The 13245-nt window shown below is 46.3% G+C and overlaps 2 protein-coding genes across 2 annotated transcripts; one reads left to right on the forward strand and one right to left on the reverse strand.

Annotated features, from left to right (window-relative positions):
* Positions 1–517: 517 nt before the first annotated feature.
* Positions 518–4310, reverse strand: LOC124662037 (probable prefoldin subunit 2). The gene is made up of 2 exons (XM_047199923.1): positions 4134–4310; positions 518–1231 (listed from the first exon to the last, which is right to left on the reverse strand). The coding sequence occupies exon 2, from the start codon at positions 1184–1186 to the stop codon at positions 746–748; it is 441 nt and encodes a 146-aa protein (XP_047055879.1). The 5' UTR covers positions 1187–1231; positions 4134–4310; the 3' UTR covers positions 518–745.
* A 1751-nt stretch (positions 4311–6061) lies between these two features.
* Positions 6062–6487, forward strand: LOC124659965. The gene has a single exon (XM_047197770.1). The coding sequence runs from the start codon at positions 6062–6064 to the stop codon at positions 6434–6436; it is 375 nt and encodes a 124-aa protein (XP_047053726.1). The 3' UTR covers positions 6437–6487.
* The last annotated feature ends 6758 nt before the right edge of the window (positions 6488–13245 follow it).

The following is a 13245-nucleotide window of genomic DNA, read 5'->3' on the forward strand; positions in this document are numbered from 1 at the left end:
GATTGCCTCGCGGGTGGCCTGTTGCTTGCGGCCGCCGTCGCAGGTGATGGAGAAGCCCTTGGTGTCACCGGCCTGCCGTGGGGGAGAAACTTGCGCTTCCTCCCCTTGGTGTCGCCGCCGGCGTTTGTGTTCGGCTTTCCCGCGGCGGAGACCATGTTGATGTGGTGGCTGCCTTGGGGTTTCCTGTCATGGGGAAAACACAGCGCCCTCGCCATATATCCAACTGCATATCTGTGCTATGCGAGGAGACCAGCGAGCGTCGATCGGGAGGGGATTTGGGAGTGGCCCTGAGCCGGACACGCCAAGATCGTACGGTTATTATTAGTCACTTTCCTATCATGGGGAAAACACAGCGCCCTCGCCATATATCCAACTTCCATTTGGAAATTCATGCTAATTGTATCGACGGATTTTGATATCAATGCAACAAAGTACAGGGTGGGAAATTTTCATGCTAAATCTCTCGACAGGTTTTTGATATATCAATGCAAAACAGTAAAGGGCGGCACGACAAAAGGAGGACCACGGAAGTCATTCTGCAATCTTCGCGAAATCTGCAGTTACCAGCAAAGTTATGATCTAGCATAATCTCCAGTTTTACACATGAGGATTCAACAGTACTACAGCATACGTGTAGCATGAACCCAGATACAGTCTCACTATATCGATTGACATACACATACCGCAAACAGCAGTCTGATTTTGATAGAGAACAATGCAAGTCTCCCTCTTCTGCCACTACGCTCTACTGGCCACCTGCGGGGCCAACAAGAACACCCTGTGCAGAGGCTTCCTTCATGGTGACATCCTTGGCATTGCCGTCGCCCTTCCGGATCCTGATCTTGTACTTGAGCTCGAACTCAGTGATCTCCTGCTTCTTCTTCTCCAACGCCTCCTTCATGCGAGAGACCACCTCCTCGAGGCCCTCCTTGTTGCGGTGCACCGCGGGCAGCACCTCCTTGATCGTCCTCTCCACCAAGACTCCACCGATCATTCTGTAGCAACGCCTCGTGGGGTCCAGAGGCTCGATTGCACCAACCACAAGAGAGTGCTCGCTCACTTCCATCTCCAGCTCCGTGATCTTGGTGTAGAGCTGGTTCATTTCGGTGCGCATGTTGGCATAGGTATTTGCGACTACTTGCTCATTTATGGGTTCTTTGCCGTCGCCACCTGCTCTGCTTGCCATTTTCCTTGCGAGGGATCTAACCACAGAAAGGTATCACAAAGAAACCTGCAGAGAGAAAATGAACATTCTTGTTAGAATCAACAAGGTAAAATTTTCATTGCAGTATCAAAACCATACAGATAACTAACCAAGTGAAAAAAATCAGAAGATAAATTTTCAGAAAGGGAGAAAACAGAGAACAGTCCGAACGTAGATGCCAATAATCACTATGACTCAATACTCAAAGAAATACGCTGAAGCAAAAAAAAAATCCACAAAGAGCATTCAAAGGCAGACATATTGCTGAAGCATACCAACAGCTCTTGTGACCAATAGTATTGAACCAAAGAACCTACGGAGTATTCTTTCAAACTGTCAGTCACGAGAGAAAGTTGATGTTTGCACAGTAAATAATTATTAGGGCATCTCCAGCGGGGCGACGCATATTTATGTCCGTTTGCGTCGGGCACGGACACAAAAAACGTCCGCATGCGTCTGCCCCTTCTCCAGCGGCAGGGACGCATTTATTTGACCGCATGCGTGATTAGAGAGGAGAGAGAGGGAAAGATTCTGTTTGTGTGGCTAGGAATGAACGCATGCGTGATTAAAGGAGGAGAGAGAGGGCTGCATGCAGACCAACCGGACACAAACGGACGCGCGGACGCGTCCGCAGAGACGCATTCCTGGCGCATATTTGGTCCACGTTTGCGTCAGGACGGACACTGCGGACGTTTTGCGTCGCCCCGCTGGAGGGCGTTTTTTGTCTTATCCAATCATAAACCATGCTGCCCTGACTAAGGTTCAGAGGTTGCTACAGAAACAACCGACCTGACTAAAGTGCAAATACAACTAGCTATTTTGGGTTAGTTCATCCATTGGAAAGTTATGCTGTTCTGCTTGGCCCAATTAATTATGAGTAAACCTGTAATAGCAAGATGTCCTAAGGTTATTTCTGGGTCCTGATGATGAAACAGCAACCCTGTTTAGCAACCAGACATATTTGACACCCTTCGTAGTTCATATGTCGAGGAGAATAAAAAGAAATACCCAGAACATGGATGAGCAATGTTCATATATTCATACAGGTTTCTTGAGCTGGCAAATGCAACATGAACTCACCAAATGCTCCAGTGAGCAATTCTCATTCAAGCTATGCTGGCAACTGTAACATGAAATCTGTAATTTGGTCTACACAAAATTCTTGCTCCAGCAGATAACATGCAAAACCATAACCCCTGGCAAATAATTCACGTGATATTTTGATTTTATGGGCCTAACCAGTCCTGTTGGCATATGCAAATCTGCTACTAATTAACCAATCAAGATAGCCATAGCCTGGAATGGGCACTCACAGTTTTCACTAGTAATTTCAGGAGAACAATACAGACTTCACTGGAACTTACATAATTATCTCGAACTTTACAGAATTATCTCGAACAAAAACAAAGCATCAAGAGACATATGACACACAAGAAAGGACTGAATTAGGAACGAGGTAATACATGATAGGGTATGGGTGGCACCAATTGAAGAGAAGCTAGTCCAGCACCGACTAAGGGTGGTTACGGCATATCCAGCAGAGAGCTTCTGAAGCATCAGATAGTGCAATTCCAAAGGGTAGCAAAAAATACTAGGAAGAGCAGAAGGCGACCAAGGTTGACATGGGAGGAGGGGTAAAAAGGGACTTGAGGGATTAGAATGTACCTACAGATTTGTCTCTTAACAGGATTGCATGGAAATCAGCAATCCATGTGCCAGAATCTTAGTTTACTCCTACTTTGTTTGCTCTGTTGGGTTTCATATCTAGCCTACCCCAACTTGCTTGGGAGAAAAGGCTTTGATTTTGTTGTTGCAAAAATAAAGCATCAACCGATAGATGACTGTTTGCGAAAAAAGCTAATGGCCCCAAGTTTGACACATAAACGTCATTAGCCTGTCTCTTGATTGACGAACAATTTACACACACCATGAATTCATGCCGAGTTACGATACATGCCTTTTTTTATGAAAGAGACACGGAAGGCAAGTAAGCACAGGAATACATCTGTTGTGGTAAAACCTCCAGCATGCATAGATTCAAAGAAACTAGTACACTTATTATAGCCATGGAAGCCCCCTGCACCCTCCTGTGACCAACGACCTACCACAAACTGACTTCTTTCACTTAAATCATGCTCTACAACTCGGGTCTTAATAGCCTTATAATCATATATGTGTCACTCGGCCTAATTCAAGCAATCTCACACAAACAGGGAGGCAAAAATGTCAAGACTATCTACTGAGTAGGTTGACATCAAGTGTGCGCTTGGTTTGAGGGCAAGGGTGGGTGCATTGGGGATATCATTTTTTTCTGTTTGGTTGGGTGGGTGTAATGAGGCAAAAAAAAATCAGGTTGGAAAAATAAGAAGTGGTTAGGGCTATCCAATGTCATGATTAACTGAAGCGATGAGGGTGGATAGATTGTTATGATGACCTCTTTGCTTGGGGTGGTTATATTACCCCTTTGTACATAAATTTTAGCAACAAATACTACAAATCACCCCCTTCTCCAATCTACCACTTGGGAAGCTAACAATACATACAGAGATCTTGTTTAAACCAACTTATACCAATCAGATTGCTCAAATGAACTATTCTGAGCTAACTACCTGACCCTTTCTGCTGTATGCATTCAATTTCATTCTGGATTGTATTCTGGTTCTGCTACGTGCTAAATACTATCTCTGGTTCTTTTGTTTTCCTCTGTAATGTAAGAAACCATGGCTAACTCGTCCAGCATTTTGCAACCACAATGTAAATCAATTTTATTTAGCATGGCACATGCAATTTGTAGTAACAATATTTCAGAAATTGACAACCAAGAGCTGGCACACAAATCGGCCATCAAATCATGCGCATCAAGTGAGAAAATAGGGAGAGAGGTCAGGGGCAGCAGATCGAGGGGAGGACGGGGACCTGCGGCACAAACCTGCGCCGGACGAAGGTCGCCGGATCTCGGGAGGTACGTGCGCCGCCGGAGCACCTGCGAAACCTTCACAGGGAAAAGACAGAGAATGAGAGGGGCGGGAGAGAGATACCAGGAGAGAGTGAGCCCCACGGGGATTGGAAGGTCGGGCGGAGGCTGAAGAAGCCGTTCTGAGGCGGAGAAGGAGGGCAGGAGGGCGGGCTACCTGCGCCGCCGCCGGCGACGGTAGGGTTCCGTGCGAGCCTTTCCGCGTGCGAGTTGAGAGAGGACGAGAGCGAAGGGGTGCGGGGTCGAGCGAGGCCAGCGAATACACAGCCAATCTCCAGCCCAAACCTGTCCAACGGGCCAGCCCGACACGCAAAGGCCCATATATACACGGGCCGTGACAGGCGCTAGCACAGATTCATACCCTTCCCAACACATCGACCAGGCTATTCGATTACTTTTACCTGTTATAATTATAATGGTGTTGCTACTCTTACCGATATTAATTGACTAGTTTAGTAGCTACATGTATGCACGTATCTTTGGTATTGCAACTCAAATTTAAATTATAGAAAAACCTTCTTTGATATTCATAGATGCATGGTTTGGTATCTATTTTGTGTTTCCTTCATATAAGTACAAGATTATGTGATGAAAGAAAAACAAGTTTAAAAATCTTGAATATTCAATCATTTCTTTTAGACTTTATTTTATTGGAGACAACTCGTATATCTGTACAATGTATTGTAAATATGTGTGGTATTGTTTGTAAAAACAATTGTCTCAATTTTATCATCCTCCCATCCACGCAAGCCTCACAACACCTGTAAAGTTGCCCAATGTGCCATGATAGCTCCACTTGCCACAACAATGTCTTCCAAGTGACTGTTTCCTGTGAAACATCATGCGCTATACTAACCATGGCCTAGATTTTTTTTTAGTAAAATGCACCCACGGTACTTAAATTTAATACCTAATACCCCGAAATTAGAAACTGAAAAAAGTTGAGCAGTGTTGGAGATGTAGTCTTTTAGTTGATGCGTTGAAGGTGTAGCTTGCCGTCGTGGGGCGAGGAGGATGGAAGGCAGAGGAGTCCGGTCGAGCGTCAAGGGTGACGAGGAGGCGTCTATGAGAAGAGGACGACTGGGAGGTGTCGACGAGGAGGTGGCGGCAGACGGTATGGTGAGTGGCAGCGGGCGGCCGACGGGTGCGGTTGTGGCGAGTGGAGGCGGCCAGCGGGAAAGTGGAGGAGATGTTGTGTGTGCGCTTGTACCTTGTGGTACTGGTTGTCTAGGGTTACACGTTGCTCCACTTGGGTGGTTTCAAGGCGTCTCCGCGTTTGGGCTTTGTATATCCTAAATGTTGATGGGCTTTTCGAGATACTCGGGTGAAGACTACAAGCTCGAAATTTCTAAAATATATACAGTAATTGCAAACACCTTCTTGAATTGGTGCTCGGGTTTTCCAGGTTCAGGATATACGGGTTCGGGATCGGAAATTTTCGGTTCGGGCTCCAAAGCGATATGAGGTTCTAGGTTTTTCTTTTAGGAAACCATGGGTAATGGCCAGAATTTAACTCTTACCCGCGAAGCAAGGAAAGACGGCCTGAGACTTTCGAAACGACCAAAACGTGTCGAAAATGCTATTCCTGGCCTCGACGGAAACGTGTGGACTCGGTAAAAAACCAAGACAAGGCCAGGGCAGGTACTTCTTTCCTCGTTTGTTCTTCTCCCCAAAGCAGGAAAGAATCAAAGCGCTGCCAACGCGACCCAGCTGGAGCCTGGAGCAGTCCAACCAAACGCACCCACCAAACCAAACCAAACGCGTCGCCACGCCAAACAAAAGCTGGCCGGCGCCGGCAACCTCCAACGGACCTGACCTCCACCGCCGCACTCCTCCCACAAAAAGGCTAGGCCGGCCGCCGGGCGGACGCCGGCGACGCCGCCATGTCGCCCGCCCGCATCCTCCTCTCCATCGCGGCCCTGGCGCTCCTCCTGCACTCCTCCCCAACCCTAGCCGCCGCCGACGCCGCCGCCGAGCCCTGCGCGGCGCCCCTCTCCTCCGCCTCCTCCTCCGCCGCGCCCGACGAGGTCGCGCTCTGCCCGGTGCGCTGCTTCCGCCCGGACCCGGTCTGCGGCGCCGACGGGACCACCTACTGGTGCGGCTGCCCCGAGGCGGCCTGCGCCGGCGCCACCGTGGCCCGCCGCGGCTACTGCGAGGTCGGCGCGGGCTCCGCGCCCGTCTCCGGCCAGGCGCTCCTGCTCGTCCACATCGTCTGGCTCTTCGTGCTCGGCGCCGCCCTCCTCCTCGGCTTCCTCTGACGACGCCCTCACCTGTTCTGTTCCCCCATCTGTAAAATCAAGCATGCATTTCGCGATCATTCATCGAGTTCTGCTGAGCGCTGAGGCTGGTTTCGTTGCAAAGAAATTATTCGGTTCGCAGATGTCGCGCAATTCTTTCATACATGGGTTCCATTGGCTCGTCGTGGGTTAGATTCTTGGGGCTGATCTGGCCAGATTGGCCGTCGAATTTTAGGGTGAGATCGTGTAAACAGCTTGTAAATTCCGGCTAACATTTTGCGGTGATCGGGCTCTTTTTCCCTGTCTATAAGCTTCATCTTCGTTCGCGGTTTGTGTGCTTGTCTATAATTTTGAGCTTTTCATCCTTGCATATGGGAGGCACTTGAGCGGATGGGCTTTACATTGGAATTACTTCCGTCATGTGCTTTGCAAACTCAGCCATCTTTCTCATTGGGGAAATATAAATTTAACACATAGTTGTAATTATTAAGTGCTAGAATGTGATCATGGACGGATGCATGTTTGCAACAGAAGCTACTACTTAACGGATGTAATCAGAGGTTGTGCCTTCTGAGCATGCTCATGCAGCTATAAGTATAATGGGATTAGCATGTATTATTATGTGATCTGTAATAGGAGACCTTTACTCCTTTTCATTTTATATGTACATACATAAGAGAACGTTGCCTGAGGGTGAGTGAAATAGAATGTGCTTGCATGAACTACAACGTGCTCAGCGCCTGGCAGTGCATCCCTCAATGTTCTTCAATGGCGTCTGCTGCCTACCGAGGAAGGTATGCTGAGATTATTATTGGCTCAGATGCGGATGCTTCTGTTGGTGTTGAACTGTACTACCCCAATAGCCCTGCACCTTGTGAAGGGCAGCTACCTCATGTGCTTCTTCAGGAAGGCAATATCAGGTTCCATGTGTCAGCCTATTTAGTCTGGTGAGTTGCACTGCCTTCTGTTTTGTCATTTGTTTACTTAACTCGGAGGATCTTGTGATGTGCTTTTCATCCTTATCCAATAAATAGCATATACTTATTAAAATCATAGCAGCCTCTCTTATAGATGAATTTTAAATCAAAAGATCAGATATATAGGATTTACCCGAAAGAATAACCAACAGCGGACATAGCAAACCTGTTAGTGTGCCACCTAGATTATGCTCAGAGGGTCTATTTTTAGTTTCTTGATTTTACTTGGCTAAATGTTTTGATCCTTTCCTGCTGATATTCCCGTATGTAGCTCTGTGATTAAGAGACATACACTGAGATTGTAGTTTTTGTTGACAGAGTTGTTCATACCATAAATTTAGACATAAAAGCAATTTGTGGTGCAGCCACAATTACTCATTCACACTTGGCAACATCTTGTGTGCCAGGCAATGGTATTATGGTCATTTATCAGATATATCCATTTGCAGAAACCATCTTAATATTACTGTGTTGAACAAAACTAGTTACAGGCAACACAACACAATGGACTAGCTTCAGGCCACTATTTTTCGGAGTGAACTGTTCAAAGCAGCTTTGAAACCAAAGTCTTAATATGATGTTATCTCCATAATATACGGTGTACACATATTTTTTGATCGTTACGTGTGTGGCTGTGTCATAACTTGTACCACTTGCTAACATCCTTTTTAGATGTCTACTAGAAACAAACTCTTGTCCTGGGGCAAGCTCTTGTTCTCCTTTTTTCGAACAAGTTTCTGTTTTGGTGGTTGAATGGATTACAGTTGGCCTGCTAAATTCGATACAGAACCTCAAAGTGACGATATTTTATATTTCATTAGCATCTTATTATATTAAACATGTTCATGCCATAGTTGTCTACGTGTTTTCAAACTGACAACTTACTGTTCTCCTCTATTTCATTATGAATTAATTGAATTTTCAGCAATGAATTGTTTGGGGAAAAACATACTCCCTCCGTCCATAAAAGGGTGTCGAAGGTTTATCTAAATTCAGATGTATATATACACTAAAATGTGTCTAGATACATCTAAATTTAGACAAGCTTTCGACAAGAGGTAGTACATTTTATTCATGATTAATCATTCCAGTGTGAGGTTAAATTTTCAAAAACTTGTTTTTTCTGAAGAAACTGAAGTAGACATAAGCTGATCTTGTGTTCACATTTGAATCAAGTTAACGAGTTTTAACTTATTTTTGCTCTTTCTAAGATTTCAGATAAATATCCAGTCCAACTTTAACTCGGAATAAATCATTTGTAGCTCACTGTTAAATCAAATGTATCTTTCAGCTAGGTCAAATGCTGAAAGTGACTAAGCAGAGATAGTTCCAGCTCCCGGTATTTATTTTTCTATCGACTCCTTGCAGGTTTTGTTTCCTTTAGCCCAGTTCTTGGAGTGATCATGAAGTGAACTGAAGGAAATTCCATTGATCTTAGAAGTCCAACCTTTCCTGATTAGCTGATTTCGTGCAAGAAACGGTGCCCATTTTAGGAATTTAGACAGCGAAATTTCAGTTGTGCCAAATATTAAAACTTCTGTCACTAATTTTGTAGTTTGTGTGTAATTGTGAAATGTACTGACCTGCTTGGCTTGGTCAATTGATCTTATCTGTGTTTAGTCATGCAAAGTAAATGATGAATTGGTGCTGCTGAAGTTTGTTATACTGTTGTATTTTGGCACAAGAGTAGTCTATTTCGATCATTCATTTTGTTTAGATTATTCACACAGAAGGAATATAGTAACAGACCTGAATGATCGAAACAGGATACTGAGTGATCGAAACAATTAACATATAAAAAGGAAGCGATGTGGTTGCTCATTTCCCCCCTTTCTCTTCTCTCTCCTGCTATGGTACCTTGAGAGTCGCTCTCTCCGCCTTGGGCCGAACCGAAGCTTTCTCCGCCAGAGTTGCCGTTCGGAGAGGGTGTAGGCGAGGGAAATTTTCCTAAAGAGACCACCTGCCCCAATTCTGCCCCAATTCATTGATAAAAAGGACCACCTGTGAGGCAAATTGACAAAAAAAACCACGTCGTGGGTGGCGGCAGCGCCCCCAGCCGACACGTGGCGCTTGCCGCCGGAGGGAGGGGCGGCAGGGCCCCGCCGCCAGGGGCTGTGGCGGCACGTTAGCCGGCCCTGCTCGCCGTCAGGCCGCCGTTTGCCTGGTGGGCCATGCCGCCCCACGGTGCGGCGGCAGGTCGACGTGGAGGATGCCTCCAACGCCGGTGGCGGCAGGCCCCGCCATTTACATGGCCGACGACCGCGCGGTATCTGGCCTCGTGCGACAAACTTTGGCCAGTTGCAGCAAGCTGGCCGACATGCACGCAGACGACAGGTTCCATCAAATTTTGGTAGCACTGATTTTGATGCTGCTTAAGTGCGCGGTGGAGGCAGCAGTTTCCGCTCGATACAGAAAATTAAACACCGAAAGCAGACTGATACAGCAAATAGACCACCGAAAGTGTGCGCCAATTATTCTGCACTACTTTGTTGGTACGGCTCACACTAATTGAAGGCTATATAAGCCGTCTTACCCGCATAGAAATGAAACAGCAGGATCGAGTTTGCCTTCTCCGCGTCTCTCTTTCGTGCGCAAAATATTGAAGTGAGTATGAGTGTACTTTGGACCAGGATTTTAGGCCGATGAAGGGTAATAATGCAAGCTTGCCACCGGGGGTGAGAGCAGAGAGGTGTTGGTGCGGCCGCCTTGCGAAGGTGAAGGAGGTGGTTGATTTTTCTGATAAGTTTGGCATGAAATATTTCATGTGTGCGAGCTATGATCATGATCCACCCAGGCAAACAAGTTCATCGTCCTCGAGGCCTGCGGTATGTTGTAACAGCATGATTAAAAATTTTATTTGTATGTCATTAATTTTCGTTGATTAACCGTAGTATTTGTGTTGCAGTCTCCCCTCCCCTTTGCATGTGGTTTCACTGGATAGACCAGGAGCAGCCGGAGTGGGCACGCCGTGAGGTGGAGGAGAAACAACGGCGTGCATGGGCAAGGTTCCATGAGGAGGAGCGTTTCGAAAAGGCTATCGCTAATGATAAAGCAGAAAGAGAGACAGATACAAAAATTAAGGGCGGAGCAAGCTCGAAATCGTGAGGTGAATCAGAAGAGGATGGATGATGAGGCTGCACGTAGGTATGCAGAGGAAGAAGTGCGCAGAGAGGCCCGTGAAGCGGAGAGGAAGAGATTAAGGGAAAGAGCTGCCGAGGCGCAAGCGGTAGAAGAACGCGGCGACAAGTCCGGAAAATGGCCACGGTGGACACAGGGCAAATAGAGTGATCTGTCCGATGAATTCTTGATTATTTCGAGAGCGCTCAAAAGGCCTGTGTTGCGATCTGATATGATGCAAACATCGGGCCGATCTATCACGACTCCCATCTTCAAGCAGCTGAGGAACCATAACCAGCTATCTTTGTTTTCACTCTCGACAAGTGCATAGGCAATAGGCAAGAGCTGATTATTTGCGTCAGCTGCGATCGCCACCAAGTGTGTATCCGTGTACTTTCCTGTGAGAAAGGTACCATCTATTGACAGCACCGGGCGGCAGTGATGGAATGCACGTATAGTATAGTCTGGGGGAATGCCCAGAATAAACGATCAAGGATTTCTTGGTTTTTCTCCAGAGGGTGTTGACGAACTCTCCTGACACTTGAGTCCCCTGGTTAGTTGCTGCTATCTGATGGAGTAGTCTCGGGGCAAGATCATATGCCTCCTCATAGGTGCCATACAATCTCTGGAAAATCTCCTCCTTCGCCCGCATTGCCTTACTAAAGCTGACCGGGAAGCCAATCAGATCTTCCGCGGTTTTTTGCAGCTTCTTTGTACCAAGGGTTATATCTTCTTCCACCTCCACTTGCATGATATGTGATACATATTTTGCAGTGACGTTGCGGTGGTTGTCGAGAGCCCCCAATTTCTCGCAGCTATGGGGTTCTATTTTTGAGATATGCCATGGCTGACATACCCCAGGGCTCACCCGAGCGATAACTCTCCCCCTGCAACCCTCATTCAATTTGACGCATATGACTTTCAGCTGCCTTCGATCAGACTGCTTCACTCTGTGTTGCCGAGATATGACCAACGCATACCTCTTGATTGCTTGGTCAGCCGAGTCCTTGTCTGGGAAAGTTTGCCCAACCTGCAGACTCACCTCCCCTAGGCCTGGAACAGAGCGGAATTCATTGCTGGTGGTCATTGTTTTTAAGAACTCAGGGTCCATTGGTTCCGCAACCGCCCTCCGGGAAGGACCGACGCCTTCTTCGTCCGAGGAGGATTCAGACGAAGAAGAACGAGCGTCATCGTCCAACGCCTCTGGCAGTCCCTCCACACGCTCGCTAATGTCAACGAACGCGGACCGGTATCTCGGCTCGGCAGCAAACTGGGCGACCATCTGCTCCGATGGACCGGTGCTATGGCCTGCAGTCAGTGCCTCATGCTCTGATTGGCCTATCATGCCTGCTGCAGTCAGGGCCAAATGCTTCGATTGAACGGTGCTCGGTCCTGTGATGATGGCCATCTCATCTTCACCAGCGCCGGTACTACTTCCGACACCATCATCACCTGATATAAACTGAACATACACCATGGGCTCTCCGTACATAGCAGCACCAGGTGTGCTTGCAAACCTCATGTATGTACCCCAATTTCTATCACTCTTTACTTCCCGCAAACCCCAACGGGCAGGTGTCCCATCATTCCCTCCTACGACGATGAGAGCCTCAACGGTCATCTTCTTCCCATGCATCTCACGCCCAAACTGTGCTCGGATGCATCTTCTAACATCCAAAAATTCTCTATTGACCATGTCTATCACTACAACTTTCATCGAGTCGCAGCGCGACACATCGACACCAGAAAATTCGCCGTGTACGACGTCTCCATAAAACACTAACACAGTTTCCATCGTACCTACCGCACAACCATATTTTTAAAATTATATTAGTAAAATCGCAGCTGTACTCATATTACTTTTTTCATAATTTATTATATCAATTATAACATGCACTTAATAATTTTCAATTATTAATTCCATACAAAATCTGGAATAAATTTCCATCCATCAGATAAATATTCTAACATCAAATATAAGACCACATCATTTATACCTCAACTTGAAGATGACGGTTCTTCCAGTAATAAATTAGGCGCCACGAAATTCCCAAATAATGCAAATCGTCAACACCACAAGCGGTCCACTTCTATTACACCTAAAATTCATATTCAACAAATATATTTACAAATATTCGCATGTGCCCCTATCTTTACAAATATATTTACAAATATTCACATGTGCTACCACATGTAATACTACCAAATATTAATCCGCTCAGAATATGAACTCTACAAATATTATTGTGTTACGACAGCCATAATATACTACTCTACAATGTTCTTTGCAACTAAACTACTCCCTCCGGTTCATTGCTTAAGGCGTATATATTCTTGCGCGATTATTAAGGAGTGATTAGCTGAAAAAATCTTTTCTTTCTTACCCCTACATGCATGCGCACAGCCTCCCTTAAATCTCTCATTACTTGCACAAACCACTCGTTTCCCATCATGCATGCGGCCATACCCACTAACTACATGCGTAATCATAGTCATACGAATTTTAAAATAACAAATGTCCTAATCACATTCTCTCTAATTACACGTGCTAATAACATTCACAGCAAGAGGCAAAGCATGAGAGACTTACTTTGATCTGTCTTCTCTGCAACTCAATCTGCTGCATCGTACACTAAACGTGTGTTCACATCAAGAGGCTAAAGCGAGAGAGATTGAGTGCTGCACGGTACGCTAAGCGTCTGAGTTTGCAGCGAGAGGCAAAATATGAGAGACCGA

Source organism: Lolium rigidum, chromosome 6 (assembly GCF_022539505.1).
Source record: "Lolium rigidum isolate FL_2022 chromosome 6, APGP_CSIRO_Lrig_0.1, whole genome shotgun sequence".
In the NCBI taxonomy this organism is placed as follows: domain Eukaryota; kingdom Viridiplantae; phylum Streptophyta; class Magnoliopsida; order Poales; family Poaceae; genus Lolium; species Lolium rigidum.